At 41.7% G+C, this 17,078-nt stretch overlaps 1 protein-coding gene across 2 annotated transcripts; it reads left to right on the top strand.

The window, feature by feature from the left end:
• Positions 1–150: 150 nt before the first annotated feature.
• fxr2 (fragile X mental retardation, autosomal homolog 2) lies at positions 151–16,633 on the top strand. Of its 2 annotated transcripts, none has more exons than XM_041985435.1 (17): positions 151–892; positions 3,445–3,497; positions 4,277–4,370; positions 6,603–6,674; positions 7,375–7,523; positions 7,704–7,797; positions 7,937–8,053; positions 10,280–10,450; positions 10,537–10,615; positions 10,758–10,867; positions 11,279–11,365; positions 13,032–13,251; positions 13,328–13,507; positions 13,603–13,794; positions 13,883–13,990; positions 14,069–14,157; positions 14,240–16,633. In XM_041985435.1, the coding sequence occupies exons 1-17, from the start codon at positions 842–844 to the stop codon at positions 14,348–14,350; spliced, it is 1,977 nt and encodes a 658-aa protein (XP_041841369.1). In that variant the 5' UTR covers positions 151–841; the 3' UTR covers positions 14,351–16,633. The 2 variants fall into 2 exon arrangements, with proteins under 2 accessions (XP_041841369.1, XP_041841368.1); XM_041985434.1 differs by having other exon boundaries at positions 10,758–10,915.
• The last annotated feature ends 445 nt before the right edge of the window (positions 16,634–17,078 follow it).

Here is a 17,078-nt window from a genome sequence, read left to right as displayed (position 1 = left end):
ATGGGTCTGGACCGGCCCTTATTTGCTCAACCAATCAACGACAGCAAACCTTGATTGTCCAAAACTTTAACTAATCAGAAGCCTAGTTTCCGAACTAGGCGGGTCTTTGTTCGAAGGGGTGGGGTGTTCCAGGTCATTCAGTCCCTCTGATTCACTCTGTCGGCGTGTGTTTGAGGGGACGGGTGGCTGGTGTAAGGAGTCGCCGGGCGCTAGTGCATTCCGAGCGCTTTTTGGGAAATAGTCATCGCTGAAAATTATACCACGGACTAAAGAGACGACCCCCCCGGTGACGAATTCTGAGCAATTATTCAACGCAGCGACAGCGCCACACTCACAGCCAACAAAACGCAGCCAGTGCTATCAAACACTAGCCTGCTAGCATCCCTGAAAACTGACGGGGATCAAGGTGTTGATAGCTAGCCTCCCAGCTAATTATCCATTAGCTAGCATCCTCCTGCTGAAGCATCATTAGCTTGGTTCTCCTCCGCGCGCACGTCCAGACTTCACCAACGGCTCCCGGCGGAACCTTTTACGTCGCGAGCTTTAAATCCAACATTCAGACAAGAAAAGAAGAAGAAGGGGGGGAAACATAGACAGCGGCTTTCTCCCTCTTAACTGGCTGCCTGAGACGGCGTCTGCGTTGTTTTAGTTGACACCATCACACCCATCTCCCCAACCCCTTCACCTCTTGCCCCTTCCCTACCTATCCGAAACACTGGAAATCCACAAGCGACCGGATAGCGGCGACGGGCCGGCGAAGCTGGGGGTGGTAACGTTACTGGACTCGCAGGGAGTCATAACGGCTTCAGAAAAGCACAGCCGTGGGGATCTACCGACGAGTATGGACGGGCTGGCCGTGGAAGTTCGCGGCTCGAATGGGGCCTTCTACAAGGTAACCTGTTAAAAACAGTCGTAGTTTCTAGCTCATCAAGTTTAAAGTTTTTTTCTTCTTCACTAAAAAAAAACTTGCTTCGTTCTCCTGAACCCAGCCCTAGCTAAGCAGTACTTGGCTAATGTTAGCTTTGGGTTAGTCATGATGAGCAGGGATGGTTTGGTGTTCCACCAAGGATGGCCATCGGGGTGGGCAGCTAGCTGTGGTTAGCTGGAAAGCTAGGTACACTTGTCACCGTGTATGGTCTGTCCATATTAACATCACAGTCGTATGAAGACTACCCTGTTATTTAAATGGTATACATTGGGTCTCAATAATGTTTTTTTTGTTTGTCATTAAACGTTAAGATGGAAGCATTTTCAACTGATAATCAGACACCTTTTGTGCAGTTCCTGTGATGTGATGTTGCATGAAAAGCTCCCAGAAGTAAGAATTATGATATATAAACCCAGGTTGTATGTACGTGAATGTATCATGATCATATTGCTTGTTGCTCTGGAGAGCAGAAACTTCTGCTCATCTACAGTTTCTGTTTCATTTCTGCCTAATCTAAACTTTCATATCTTTTCTGCACGAACACATTTAGATGGAAACGTTCATGTTGAATTCTCCTTATTTTGAAAGGAAAGTCGTGTGTAGGGTTAATTCTAGGTTATTGGTCACAAACTATGGTTCTAACAAGGTATTTTAAATCACATGCTTTTATGCCTTTAATAAAGCACATTTCTTCATCTGTGTGCTGCTTCTTTTAGCTGGTGAGCCAACCACAGGACAGTCCTGTTGATGAACCTATATTTACTCTCATGCTGCCTCACCTGTTGTTCTGTTTTACTGGGTGACAGTTTGACTCTGGCGTGAATGGGCATTTTCCATGAAACTCTGTTATGCCTGTTATCTCGCAGCTCTCGTTTTGAACATGACATGGACTCCTAAGTGTTAGTGACATTGAAAATGTCGTTTTGCAGGTTGTAGTTTAAGGATAATGTTTATAGACGTGTTAAGGGAAATAGAGCGTCTGTAGGGCCTGTAGCTTCTTCTCTACAAAAATTTGTAGTTTCCATCTGATTTGTTTATCAAAGAAAACATTTGAATGGTTTCAAAAAAGGTCTCGCTCGCCATGTGGACCTACACGTGGCCGCTGGCTCGATGATGAAGGGCTGTCATTTCCATCGCTTACGTACTGTTGAGAAGATGGCTTTCCTGCCCTTTGACCTGGAAGATTACAGTGTATTAAAAAAGACAGATGTCAGTCCTTGAAAAACAAAGCCAATGCTTCTGGGTTTGAAGTCAATGAGAAAAATCCCCTAGATGTCACTTGATTTATTTCCTCAGCGAAGTTCTTCCTGATGGGTTTGTAGTCTCACTGATTAGCTTCATTACCAACAGTTGTTTCCTTGGAAAGATTTAGCTGTCACACATACAAAGTACAACTAAAGTGATGCCCAAGAAACATGGTGATGGTGCTGCGTTGATGCTGAACTGATTCTGTTGTAATTTAAGAGGATTGTGATCCTTTTTTTGCATAATAATAATGGAAGGTGTGTGAAACCGTTTAGAAAAACTAGAAAAGATGTCTTAAGATTTGTGTCTAACATGAAAAGTTATACAAGGATCTGCCACTAGGGATGTCATGATTAATTTCGGTATCGTTGCCAAAATCCACTTTTCATACCAGACTGTGTCTGAATCATTTGTCAGAGGAAGCATTATTTCCTCAAAGCTAACAGTTTAATTAATCCTTGTTGGATTCTTTTTTTCTTTTTTTGGTTATAGAACAAAATGACCAGGGTGTTGTTGTTTTATGTAGATGACAGCTCACCAGCCTGTAAAACAAGACAAAACATCTAGGAAAATGACAAAAAAAAGAGGGTTAGCAAAGAAGGTATTTGTAGAGTGGGTTGAATAAATTACTTAAATTTGAGGATACCTTTTTTCTCCATTTGGACATTAAGACGTGTTAGCCTTTTTATTTTGTAATTTTTGCCGTTTTTGGCGTCTCCAACCTTCAGGCTTGCTTTCAGTTCATGATTCTATCTGACTACTGTCCCTTATACGGTAGTGCCACTCTGAGCTACTCAAGCCCCGCATAAGGGGGTTGTTGGTTGTGTTTTATGGCATAACATGACAGATTTGTGAATGGTCAAGCAGCCGTCTGCAGGCGCTCATATAAACTGTCCATATTGGCTGATACTTGTGAACACTCGTTGCTAAAATGATTGTCTTCCAGCTTCCATACACACTAGCATAGAGAAGGCTCATGCATTTTAATCCTGTTTGTCTACTGTATCTGTGTGTGAGAGAGGGAGATTTCCAGGCTGTCAGGAGGAGTCAGTCAGCCAGTGTTTCTCATCACTGAATTCACAGCCAGAGAATTGTGTCAGCGATGTCTTGGCTTTACAAAAAAAGCCCTGGATGCTCTTTTCTTCTTTTTTTTTTTTTTTTTCCGTTCCAGTCACAGTGTTGATGTAGCACGCCTTGGAGAGTTTTGTTTACATGCAAAGGAAAAAAAAAAACATCTCTTATTGCAATGTCTAAAATTCTTCTTCTTTTAGGGTTTTATCAAAGATGTCCATGAAGACTCGCTCACAATCGCATTTGAGAACAAGTAAGTCTGCTCCTTCTGCTCAACCTGAAGGGTCTTAACATGGGGAGGGGGCTAAACTTGAACTGTAGTAAGTGAGAAATATGATTACTGCTCCAGGATTGGGCCTTAGGCTTTGAAAATTTCCCTCTTCAGCACCTGTGCCTTGGATGCAGCTGTCCACACACGTCCCCCAAACTCCTCCACTACCCCCCTGTGTCCCTGCCATACATGTGGCATGATTTCCTTTACTCGTAGATCCACCTACTGTCCGTCTTTAACCCCCCTCACCAATCCCTAAGGTCGTTCTGTATCTACATGGCTCTGAGTGTAGAAGAGGGGCCTCCTAAAAATAGTGAAGCAAGGTATGTGAGATGGGAGGGGTGGAAGTATGGTGCCCTGTGTCATTTTTGGGACCATTCCCTCCCCCCTCCTTCTCTTTTTACTTTCTCTGAGCACATGGAGCTGCTTGTATAAGATAACGAAGGAATGATGCACCTTTTTGGTGAAAATGGTCTAAAATTTCACCTAAATCTGATTAATTTAATTGGGTATTTGACATGAAACAAATCAAGATAAGAGTTTAATAAAAAATATATATTTTTTGTGTCCAGTTTTTTTTTTTTTTGTGAGCCATTTCTGTTTTATTTTTTACTATATCCATTAATGTACCAACATATAGTAAGAAGGGATTGAGCAACAAAGGTATGGTGATATAAGTGGAATTGAGCTAGACGTGTTGAGCTATGCAGAATATCTTTTAAAGCTTTTAACTGTTTTTGTTTTGTCTCATCTTGTGGTAGCTGGCAGCCAGAGAGACAGCTTCCCTTCAGCGACGTGCGGTTGCCTCCTCCAGCCGACTACCACAAGGATATTGGTGAAGGCGAGGAGGTGGAGGTGAGTCAGGGTCCCTTCTGTCTACAGTCGGGTCTAAAAGAAATGATCAGGTTTAATGCACCGACACACAACTATTAAAAAAAAAAGATATCTGGTCCTAATCAGATGTTAAAATAAGCAAATACATCCTCAGATGAACATTTGGTCATTTCCATTGTGTCATTATTTAACTCTTAAAACTGTTTGATTTCTGGTGCCCCAGAGTGCTATCACATATATCGTCCTCAGTTTCTCAGGAACGGTAGTGTGTTACTCTGTGGGGTAAAATTCGATGGATAGCTTACCTTTTAGGTGATCTACGGAAGTTTTCCAGGCATTTATATCCCATCCAGGATGTTTACAATCCAGCCACAAAATGTAGTGTTTACGCTTAAATTATTCAAATATCGCAAAGTGAGCAGAAAGTTCGAGGGATGTTCTGATACCATTTTTTCTGTCTGTTCCAATTCTGATATGTGGGGTTTATATCTGCTGATACCAAGTACTGATCTGATGCCATGTTATTTTATTTCAAAGTGTATTTTATTTATAATTTAAATAAATTATATAATAAGTTAAATGAACACATGAAGACACTGATTGTCACAGAACTTTTTAAATTATTGAGTAGATAAACTTTTTTAGCAATTTTATTTAAAAAAAATCTTGGAATTAGACTTACAGTGAACATTTTCCACAACAGATGGAGCTGGTTATCCAGGACAAACTGAATTATAAAACTTTGTCTGTTACTGTGGTGGCTTTCTGGCTTCATTTGGCAGTGTTTGTTGTTTCTGCAGTTCGTTGTGCTGTTCCTTTAACCCTTTAAAGCCAGAGCCTTGACAGAAAATGACCAACATTCTTTGAAATACCGTAACTCTTTGACTGTTTACGCCAGGGGTGGCCAACGTCGGTCCCCAAGAGACACAATCCTGCAGGTTTTCCATGCATCCTTGCACCAACGCACCTGACTCAAATTAAATGGATCCAACAGCCTATAAGGATCTGCACAATGACTCATTAGTTTAAGTCAGGTGTGTCGGTGCAGGGATGCATGGAAAACCTGCAGGATTGTGGCTCTCGAGGACCGACGTTGGCCACCCCTGGTTTACGCCATCAGCGTAATTCCAATGTATTCTGAAAGCTGAGAAGAGCAGCTTTGCGCTGATATACATCTAACGGTTGTAGCACCACTGCCACCAAAGCTTTACATGATCTTTGGTGTTTGGCAGCATTCGTGTCGCCTCTGGAAGCTTCAGCGCTGCATATTAGGCATGTTGCTGTTTTGCTAGTGGGATTTTCTAATGAGTAAACTTGAGAGAATGATGTGCAGAAAAGGCTTGGTCACTGATGATCTATGTGTTATTTCTACAAAGTGATGTTAGTAATAAATTCTTTCTTGCTTTGCTTCCAGTCAGTCCAGACCTCAGCCTGATTGAAATGCTGTGTTAGGACCTTCAGAGAGCTCAATAAACTGCTAATGGTGCACGTACAACCATATGACAACCGATGGCGTCATACCGGAAACGCTTACTTGAGAGTTACTGAAGCTAATAGTCGTTCTCTCTAATTATAGAATTGCTTTTTTTTTTCCTCACACTGTTTCTGCATTTTGGTTTAGTTTAGAAATAATGACACAATGTGAAACGACATGTTGTTCATCTGAGGCTGATTTTTAGTTGGTTTACATGATTTTTAAGACCTGATCCAGATTATTTTTCTGTCTTGATGCATAAAACCGTAGAAATGAAAGATGGGGTACTTTCTTTTTCACATGTCTGTGTTTTAGACCATTATGTTAAAAATACCTTGATAACTATTGTCAAAGCAAGCCCCATATAGTCTTTTATTTTCATTTTATTTTATTTTTATTTTTATATTTAAATTTCATTGACAGTTTGAACATAAGGCAACAAAAGATTAAACTGAATTATTTATTTGTATATTTATTTGATACCTAATTTTATTTATTGATAATTTAATATTTAATAGTAGGTTATTTTATTTTAGTCTTTTTTCTTTTTCTTTATTTATTAATGTATTATTGTTTCAGAATTTCAGGTGTTAGAGGGTTAAAAATGTAAATCTGTAAGCTTTAAAAATATACCTTGGTTTTAATTTTAATAGAGAAACTGACCCTGAAGTTTTTTTGTTTTATTTTATTTTATTTTTTTGGTAAGTCTAGTCATCGTAAGTTACTGAATACATGAAAATAAGGCTGAGACGGTGATTTCATTGGCTCTGTGTTTGCAGGTTTACTCCAGAGCCAACGAGCAGGAGCCATGTGGGTGGTGGCTGGCGCGAGTCAGAATGATGAAGGGAGAGGTGAGCGGTTGATTTTAAGGCAAAAATAATAAAAATGACAGATTTTTCCTGATGATGCCTAATGAAGCAAAACGATTTTACATCCCCACCCTTTTTAGTTTTTTTTTTTTTTTTTGTCTAGATCTTCTCTGAAAGAAGCAGTAAAATAATAAATCGGTAGTTCCTGAATTTTAGTCTCCGGGGTTTAAAACTCGGTGAGGTGATGAGATACAGCTGGGCTTGTTTCCTCTCTGTGTTTAATGATCATGGAGACCAACTACTAATCATTCATGTAGCCTCTGCGTCCGCTTGCTTCAAGGAAGGTTCTGCTGGATAATGAGCTCAGTCGTATGTCCTGACCAAGTCAGACATCGGACCTTTGAATTATCATTTCCTACACGCCCTGTGTTTTGTCTTCACACTGATGTCCCATTCAGGCTCATTTAAGGGGTTTTAAATTGTGTATTATTAAACTAGGACTAAGTCTCTGGTGTTTTCTCTGATAAGCACCTACAGGAATGTTTTACACTGACCGATGGCTCTTATTCCATCTTTTAACCACAGAGGACACAGTGTTCATCTCTCTACCTCTTCTTCTTTGTCAACATTTTTTATTTAATCTTAGTCCAATTCTTTAACTTTTTAAACATTTGTTTTCATTAAAGTAAATCTAGGGTACGTTAGATTTCAAATGTCTCGTATCTGTCGTTCTTTTTTTCAGTTCTACGTAATCGAATATGCGGCGTGTGACGCCACGTACAACGAGATCGTCACATCGGAGCGCATCAGACCTCTCAACCCTAACAGCCCTTCCTCTAGAAACACTTTCCACAAGGTCCCCATCCCGGTCCCAGAAGATCTGAGGGAGATGTGAGTTCCAGAAACTCAAATAAATTTGCATGTTTTTTTTTACAGTTTAATGGATTTAAAGTGTTATCTACATAGAAAAAAGACCTTTTTTATGTTAAGTTCTCATATCCATAGTGTTATGATGGTATATCAGAATTTAAGGCTGTTTTTTTATATATATATTTATTTTTTAATCAACAGCTGTGCAAACGACAGCATTCACAAAGACTTCAGGAAAGCTATCGGAGCCAACTGCATCTTCTACAGCGCCCAAACACACGAACTCATCGTGCTGGTCGGTTCTCCGGAGTCATTTATACTTTCATGACACATTTAGTGTTTTTTGATTATATAAGGCTCCAAACCTAATCATGATTTAGTTGAATAACCATGTTTTGAAGTCATTTTAATCTCTGTTTTTGTTCTGATGACAGTCTACAAATGACACGACGGTAAAACGTGCCGCTCTTCTCAGCGACATGCATTTCCGCAGCATCCGTACCAAGCTCATTCTAATGTCACGCAACGAGGAAGCCACCAAACATTTGGAGGTAAACGCTCATCTCACATGAATGCATCAACACAGCGTCAAATCCACACACTGGCATGTAATAGAATAGAATAATTATCAAAACTACTAAATCTGTCATTATTAAAAAAATTTTAACCATTTAAATGGTTTAAACTTCCCTAAAAGACACGTTTTTATGTATTTCAACACTTTCGAATTCTAATTCAATTACAATGTTGAACCATGAAAAATTAGTTATATTTTATCATAAAATACATGTTTTGGAGTTTAAGAATATAAAAGAAATGTTTTGCTAAATTATTCTTAAATATACGATTAATAAAAACATTGATTTTGGTCTTTAGATTAAAACCTCAATCACCTAATGCATTATACATATGAATGTTTTTTTATTTTCATGAAAACAATAACATGTGATCCAGATAATTATATTTGGTCTTTTTAGTGACTGAAGTTCAAAGTGGAAAAAAACATTCCTCCGTAATCTTTTTATAGCTTTTAGAAGAGGACTTTTTTGTCCTTTAATGACCTGAAGGGTAGTAAATTTTTCCTGTGTCCTGTTTATCTTTAGGAAAAAATTAAATTGTGATTTTAAAGTTGTTAAAGAGAAACGTTTTTATTTTTTTATAAAAAAAATCCCATATGCAGTAACACCTGCACAATGTTGGGCAAAAATGAGGTAAAAAATGAACTACAAGGACAAAGAGCTCCTGATGGACCTACAACGGTTAAAAGTTCAGCAAGTAGACGATGAAATGACCTCCTCTTTTCATCTTTAACATTTTTGATGCAACAGAAAAGGGAAAAGGCCTGAAGCTAAAGTTTGGGAACCCTACATGGTTAGTAGCTGGTATTACAGCTTGAAGATGCTTATTTTTTATTATTTCTTTTTGAGCCATGAGTTTTTCTATTTCTGTTCTTGTTTGAGGGATTGTCCTCCATCTGTCCTTGCAAGGTTTTCCGTCTTGCATCTTTTTAGTATTTGTAGAGCTTTTCAGTGACGTTAAGGCCAGGAGGGTGTGAGGGTCATGGTAAAACCTTCAGCTTATGCCTCTCGAGGTTGTCCATTGTGGCTTTTGAGGTGTGTTTAGAATAATTTTCATCTTTTCATCTTCAGCTTATTTACAGATGCTTTTATGTTTGCCTCCAGAATTTGCTGGAATTCTTAATAAATTAATTCTTCCCTTTACCTGTAAAATGCTCCCTGTACCATTAGCTGTAACACAACCCCAAAGCATAATTTCCCACCACTGTGTTAACAGTTGGACAGGAAACTTCTACTTTAACCTCATTGGTCCACAGGACTTGTTTCTAAACTGCATTGTGCTTGTTTAGATACTCTTTTGCTAACTTCATACACCACATTCCACGGTGAGGATCCAGGTTTACTGCAACTCCAAACTCTGATAAATTGCTGCTGAAAAGTAGACCAGGTCCTGGTAAACAGTACAAAACCTAAGACTGAATTCTTCTACAGAGCATGAAGATTTGTTAACATGGTTTCTGACTTGTTAAACCTTTATTCGATTTATGAAAATGCAATAAGGCAAATTTTATTTATTTATTGTTTGCATCAAGACCACATCAGACCCGGGTCAGTTCCAGGTCCCCATTGACATCCATTGTTCCTGGAAAATGCTTTGCTAAGTTTTTGTAGCCTTGTCCTGCTTTGTGGACCTTCACTGTCTTTGTTTTTAGTTAGTCTTTGTTTTTATGACAGCGTTTCCATGCAAAACCCCACATTTTTCCCTCTGCTTTTCTTTTATTTTTATAATTTTAACTGCATTTACATACGAGGGGAATGAAAATGAAAAAATCTCCGTGCAGACCAAAAACATAAATCGGACTGATCAGGAAATCAGGTTTGAACACCAAAGTAAAAATAGAAACCCCAAAGACTGAATAATCTGAGTGTTGCTCCATAGTTGATTGCGGTGAACAAACCGTTTTCAGTCCTGTCCAGTCAATAAACCAGATCATCTTCTTCTTTTTTCCTCGGCCGGTGCAAAAACCCGAAGTGAAAACAAACCAAACCAATTGAAGGTGTTAATTTCTCAACACTCCCTGGGCCACCCTAACTTCATGACTTCTGGAGATAATTTCATCCTCTACTTGCTGAGCTGTTAACACTAACAAAGTTTGTCCAGAAGGTGCCCAAACCAGCGATGATGCTTTAGTGTTGCAAGCTCGCTTGTTGATGCAAATCAACATGTTTAACATCAAATTGTTGAATGTTGTCACGTAGACAAGTAAGCAGTTAGCTTCAGCATACCAGGAAGAGGTCCGAGTCAGAGAGGACCTGATGGGCCTCGCCATCGGCTCTCACGGTGCCAACATCCAGCAAGCGAGGAAGGTACCCGGTGTCACAGCCATCGAGCTGGAGGAGGAAAGCTGCACGTTCAGGATCTACGGCGAGGTGAGCCGGTTAAACGAGTCTGTGCTCCATTGGACTTGTCGTGATGTAATAAGTGATGTTCTGTACGTTCATATTTGATGTTTCAGACCCCAGAGGCAGTGAAACAGGCTAGAGAGTATCTTGAGTTTAAAGAAGACTACTTTCAGGTACCCAGGAACCTCGTAGGTGAGTGAGCAGGCAGACGTTCCCGATAAATCTCGATTTGTTGGCGTCACCTCATTACTGCACATGTACATCCTGTTTACAAGTTTCTTTTCCACTTTTCTCAGTTTTTTTTTTACTTTTTAAATTTTTTTTTTCCGCACAGGCAAAGTTATCGGCAAGAACGGCAAAGTCATCCAGGAAATCGTGGACAAGTCGGGCGTGGTCCGTGTCCGGATCGAAGGAGACAACGATAAAAAGCTTCCCCGGGAGGAGGTAGGCAGGCAGGGGGCTGGCAGAGACGACACTGCCAGCAGTAAAGAGGTGAATGGACCGTTCGGCTGCTTTCCCAGTCCCCCACCCTGTAACCCACCTGCCCACCTGCTATGCTCTCCAGTTGCAAAGCTGCTTATTTCCAGAAGAGTGCAAACATGTTGTGTTCTGCTTCATTTCTGCTTCATTTTCTTTTTTTAGTTGCTCGTCTTTAAGCTTTCTTTGCTTGTAGCACACAGCACGCTTTCACGGCATATGTCTGTTATAGCAGCTGGCTTAGCTGTCGGCTGTATCTGATAAGATGTTGTGTTCCTGTTAAATCTGCTTCATGTCATTTGTTTGTTTTTTTTTTTACACACAGTCCATAAATTAGCTCGTTTAATTTTTATTTTGTTTTTCTTTATTCTCCATCAGGGCATGGTTCCCTTCGTGTTCGTGGGAACTAAAGAGAACATCAGCAATGCTCAGGCTCTGTTGGAGTACCACGTCTCTTATCTTCAGGTTGGTTAAGCTCCTATTTTCGCCAGCAGATGGCAGCAAAAGTCTCCTCTTGCCAGTTTCTGTCGAAAGCCAAACGTAAACCCACAGCCACGTTCTTCTCATTTAAATCTGTAAATGTGCTCACTGACATGGAAGATAAATTTCTTAGAAGCAGTCGCCCCATATCGGTCACCTGTCCAGCTCCAGCGTGAGGGGAAGCTGCTGAGAGTGCCTCATTTTGCCCTTACCTCATGTGCTTTTATAAATAGCCCCCTCTGTGTGGGGGTGGGGTGAAGGGTACACCAGAGTATAGATTACCAGCTATCTGGACCCTCTGCTTTCAAAAATAACACCAAGCCCTCCCCCTTCCCTTCCCCACCTTGCTTTTTTCACGCCTCCCTTGAGGTTCAGCTGTCATTGGTGGAGTCAGCTGTCACACTGTGAGGTGGAGACCCCTCCTCCTCTTCTTCCTCCTCCACTGCTATCAAAGAGACATAAGTTTTGTAACTTTTATGTCCATATTTGAAACTGCAGGTGCAAATCAAATGAAGTACAGCTTAATTTTGACGTCTGAAAATACAAGTCAGTTTTACAAGCAGGCCTACTCAAGCACCAATCACATTCCTCTAATCCCTAATCAGTCATGGAGTGATCTGACCAAGGCCAGCACAACCGTCATGGCTCCTTAGAGTTAAGTTGGTTTTAATGATAAATAAAGCATTAAAGAGAACTTGGCAGAATTAGTTAATTGTGCAGACGTGTTTTTCTCTTCCTTTAGGCAGCTATGATGGATGGCCTTGGTCAGGCTGTTGGTGGGTAGTAGACAGAGACTCTACTACTACTAGTCTTTTCTGACTAATATGCAGAATTAATCTGTACTTGGGAATAGAAATACAAGTTACAGAACTTGTGTCCTTGTCCTACCTCTAAACACATCCCTAATCTATGAAATCTATGTATTTTAAATAACCCGATACGTTTGACTATTTAAATTCATGCTCAGTTGTGTGAGAGCTTTAACAGTCGTATCATCAGCTAAAAGAACTAACCAAACCGGTGAGCTCAGCTAAACTACTTTGGGATCTGTAACTGAACAGAGCAGAAAAGCATCCAAGCTGGTAAATGGCAACCCTGTATTGTATTTTAACTGTTGTCAAGCATATTTGTCTGTAAATAGACTCTTAACCGAACTCATGGAGGAGCAATATGGTACTGGACTGGGCTTTATTTTATCTCAACCCCTTGAAGTCTAATCGGTGCCATTTAAGAGTTGAAAAGTTACTGACATGATCATCTACTATTAAAAAAATTAAATAAAGATTTCCTGTTTCCTTCCTCCTGTGCTTAAATCTTTGTTTTTGCTTCCTTGTGTCTGATGCAGACGTAGTAACAACGTTCTCTCATGTTTACGGATTAGGTGATGGAAAAACTCATCTCAGTCTGACTAACAGTGATGAATATTGTAGGAAAATGTTTAAATTTACCCCACACTGCCACCTAGTGGTGGCCAGAGCAGATGAGTTTTAATGCTGCAGCTACACTGAAACAAATTAAGGCAATCTCAACTGGCTGAATCCAAAGCCAGGGAAATATTTTAGGTCTAAGTTGTTATAATAATTTAGTAGCAGGTAAAAGGGTTTTTTTTTTTTCTTCAACGTCTCATGTAAAACTGTTTCCTGGACCGTAGGAGGTGGAGCAGCTGCGCATGGAGCGTCTCCAGATTGATGAGCAGCTCCGCCAGATCGGGGTCGGGTACCGTGCTCCTCCCAGCCGAACTGGGGGCCCTGGCGGTGACCGGGAGAAAGGCTACACGACGGATGAGAGCAGCAACTCCCTCCATGCTTCACGTACTTACGGGGGACGCGGCCGAGGACGCCGGGCCTCCAACAGCCAGTACTCTGGATACGGTGAGGATGAGATAAATTAAACGTAACTCGGTGAGACTTCTGGTTGCTTTCTGACATGTATCTTTGGTTTCTGCAGGTACAAATTCTGAACTGTCCAACGCCTCCGAGTCAGAGGATGTTACTGAGCGAGACCAGAGGCCCAGAGGCATGGGCGGGGACGAGAGAGGCTCCAGACGAGGTGGCAGGGGCCGAGGCTCCAGCTCGGGACGGGGCCGTGGAGGGTCTGGATCTAAGCCTTCCAACTCCATCAGCTCAGGTAGGTGGTTATCTATTTCAGCAATGTAATGATGTCACACAGAGGGTGTAGCTGCATGTCGGCAGCAGTGTCATATTTCTTTGTGACGCCTCCAGTGCTGCGGGACCCCGACAGCAACCCGTACTCTCTGCTGGAGGGAGAGGGCGAGCTGGCTGACACAGACATGAGCGAGGGCATGGGAGACCGGCGCAGACGATCACGGCGTCGCCGCAACGACCAGGAGCCTAGCGTGATGGATGCCGCTGGCGAGTCAGACAGCCAGGCGGGTCCCAACGAGAACGGGCTGGGTAAGGACCTCGCTCCTCGGTTTCTTCTGAAATGCTGACCGAAGATCAGAACAGCTTATCAAAACACTTCCTTTTGTAAATCTGTTAGATGAAGAAGCCCGACCTCAGCGGCGCAACCGAAGTCGCCGCCGTCGTAACCGTGGCAACCGCCCAGAGGGAGGTTCGGCCAGCCGTGACAGGCAGCCGGGGGAAAATGGTACGTCCTGGTGTCTCAGCCAATAGCTTTTTTCCTGTTGTGGGAATGATCCTACTAATGGATCTCACCCTTTTCCAGTGACTGTTGCCGACTACATATCCCGTCCCGAGTCCCAGAGCAGACAGAACGTGCCCCAGAAGGAAAACCACGCTGGACCTGAGCCCAAGGTAACGGCAGAGATATCACACACACTTCCGCTTTCACTTTAGTAACATAAATTACAAGAAAACCTTTTGTTTTCCTTCCCAGGAAAATGGCACCAGTGCCAAGAAGGACGAGCGAACGCCCTCCAAGCGTTCCCCCAGCAAAAGCATGACCTCGGCCGGCGAGACCCTAACTCTGGTCAACGGGGTCTCATAAACAGACGGCCCCCTCGCTCCTCGCGAACCCAAGTCTAGATGAAGACTCCATGGCAAACTGTGTCCCTGCTTGCATTAACTTAAAACCTTAAACAGATGAGTGAAAAGTACCTGACAAAATACCTGAGTTCATACGAGAGTGAAAACGTGCAAAAAAACGACAAACGCATCTACTTAAAAACACACGTTAACTGTGTATGCTATCCTATCTATCAGTACTTAGTGCTTATTTAAAAAAAACATCAACTAGCTTGCCAAAAAGAGCTGGTGGATATGACTTGATTTCTATAAATACTGAAACACGAGAAACAGGACAAGACTTTTTCTTTTTTTCTTTTTCTATTTCTTTTTTTTTTTTTTTCCTGGAAAACGGTTATCTTTGTGTCCTCCTTTATGTTAATGTTAATTTTGTTCGTTGTTTATCACTGGTTTGGACCCGGCGGTTGCTCTCTCAACCAAAACAGACGTGTCTCGGTGTTAAAACAATGTTGAGGACTGCGAGGAACGTTGTAAGCGTACGAGCGAGACGGTCCAAAAATAAGCTTCACACACTGAACCTGGGAGTAAAGATGGACAGATTGCGGATATCGACAGACATTGTGCCTTGAATTTGAAAAAGAAAAAGAAAAAAAAAGAGAAAAATAATAACAAATGAAGAAAAAAAAAAAAAACAAAGATAATAAACTTGAGTTTTTCCATTAAGTTTGGTTTTTGTTTCCTGAGAGGAAGGTTATATTCTTATTTGAAGGAGGGACAGACCTGCGATGAGTGAAAAAGAGGATCCAGAAGTGGGAGGAATGGCTGACCAACGTGAGGGGGGGGACAGAAAACAGGTGCCAAACACAAAATTCAAGGCGCTGGTACTCATTCCAGGAATGACGTGTCAGCAACCACAAAACTAAACTTATGGGGGGGGTTGAAGCAACAAAAACAGTAACTTCCCTGAGACATGTCGCTTCTTCCGCCGTTGCCTGTTGTTTAGGCCTTTTTTTTTTGGAGGGTCCAGGGCTGCACCTGCACAGCCTTGTAAACTGGACTGGCTGAGATCAGAAAGACGGCAAACTTGAACCATATTAGATGAGAGAAGAACTGAACCGCGGCTCTTTTCTCTGTGTCGGAGGCGGCGGGCGGCGCTAAGCTTCAGCCACACTAGTGTCTTGATGAAACCACAGCGGCGCGCAGCTCCAGATGCACCATGTGAGACCGGAGGGGAGGGGTTAGGACATCTTCAAATAAAACACAGGACACAGGTACGCATACGTATACAAAGCGTCGACGTGGCGCAAGCGTAGAGGACCGAAAAAACCTTAAGACAAAGCGAGGTGTCTGTCTTGAACCTGGCAGTTTGGGTTGGAAAATGGAGTAAGAGACGGACTGGAAAACCTCAGTGGCTCTCTGCTCATGTTGTTACTGTTGTCCTGGTTACCACTCTAAAAATTAAATTTTAATTTCCTCTTTTTGTTGCAATTTCCACATCTTAGGAAAATATGAAATAAAACATTGAAGTGAAAGCAACCTCTTCTGTGGAGACGAACTTTGATTTCTCTGTCTTGTGAGTTTGCAGTCTATTTTTCTAACTTGCATGGTGTTTAGTTACTGAGTGTATAGGTGGTGCCTGTCCTGTGCATGAGGATAAAAGGGTGTTTATTAATCTGACTTACAAAGCCATCGTTTCATTCACTAGAATTGCTGCTAATGTACACACTGAATGTCCAAACTAACGTAGAAACTCTGCCTTGGGGAGAGAACAACTTTACTGACTCGACATTATTTCTTCCCTCTTTGCTCATCTGCCCTGAACATCCCCCCCCCCCCCCAAGTCAGAGAAAGGGGAGTGGTTCCTTTTCGGAGTCTCAAAAAGTATTAAATCCAGGGGCAACGTTGTGCATGACCAAACGATTTGAGAGACAGATGAATGGGGGAGTACGGTTGACTCGCGATGACCCAGATGCTGCTGTTGTACATTTCTGCTCACCTGTATGTTGTGTTTTAGAGGAACGAACGAGCACTTGAGTATTTGTACTTTTGGTTCAAGTTGCATGTGTGCGAGTGAAGACCAAGCCCCTATCTGGTATGTTTGTGTTTGCCTTTATACCTCATTGTGTGAGTACTGTATTCCCTCATGTATCTGTAACCCCTCGCGTCGTTTTTGAAAGGCTGCTCTGTGTGTGTGTGTGTGTGTGTGTGTGAATGGTGGTTGTACAGTTGACGACATGTCAGATTTTTGTCTCTGGTTTTCTCACTCATGTTCTGATGGCAATAAAGGACTTTTCATTGTTTGGTATATAAGTTTTCTGCAACAGTTTGTTCTGTTTAGTGCACGACCAAATCTTTGGCTTCATTTAAATCTGCCACAGTTGCTTCTTTGGAGCGAAAGTGCATGTAAACAACCAAAAGAAAGCTAATTTTAAATGTTTTCTCCTGAGAGTAAGTTTGGGCTTCATCAGATTCAAACTTGAAAACACTATACTGTCATAGGCAGTAAGCACGGTGGTAGTAGTATGCTTTGGGGATCTGTTGCCTCATATCTTGAAATGTAGAAGGTACCTAAAGGCCTGTTTCCACCAAAGGGTCCAGCTCAGGACGGAGCGGTCTGGTTTGGTCAACCCGGATCTCTGTTGTGACTTACCTGGTAGGCGGAGTATAAGCCGGACAGCGATAGATACGTCAGCTGTGTAATAGTGCAACATCTTCCTTAAATTATAGTAAAGAAGAACACAACATGGAAA

The sequence above is a fragment of the Melanotaenia boesemani genome, chromosome 5 (assembly GCF_017639745.1).
Source record: "Melanotaenia boesemani isolate fMelBoe1 chromosome 5, fMelBoe1.pri, whole genome shotgun sequence".
NCBI lineage: Eukaryota > Metazoa > Chordata > Actinopteri > Atheriniformes > Melanotaeniidae > Melanotaenia > Melanotaenia boesemani.
This window is presented reverse-complemented; position numbering and strand designations above follow the sequence as displayed.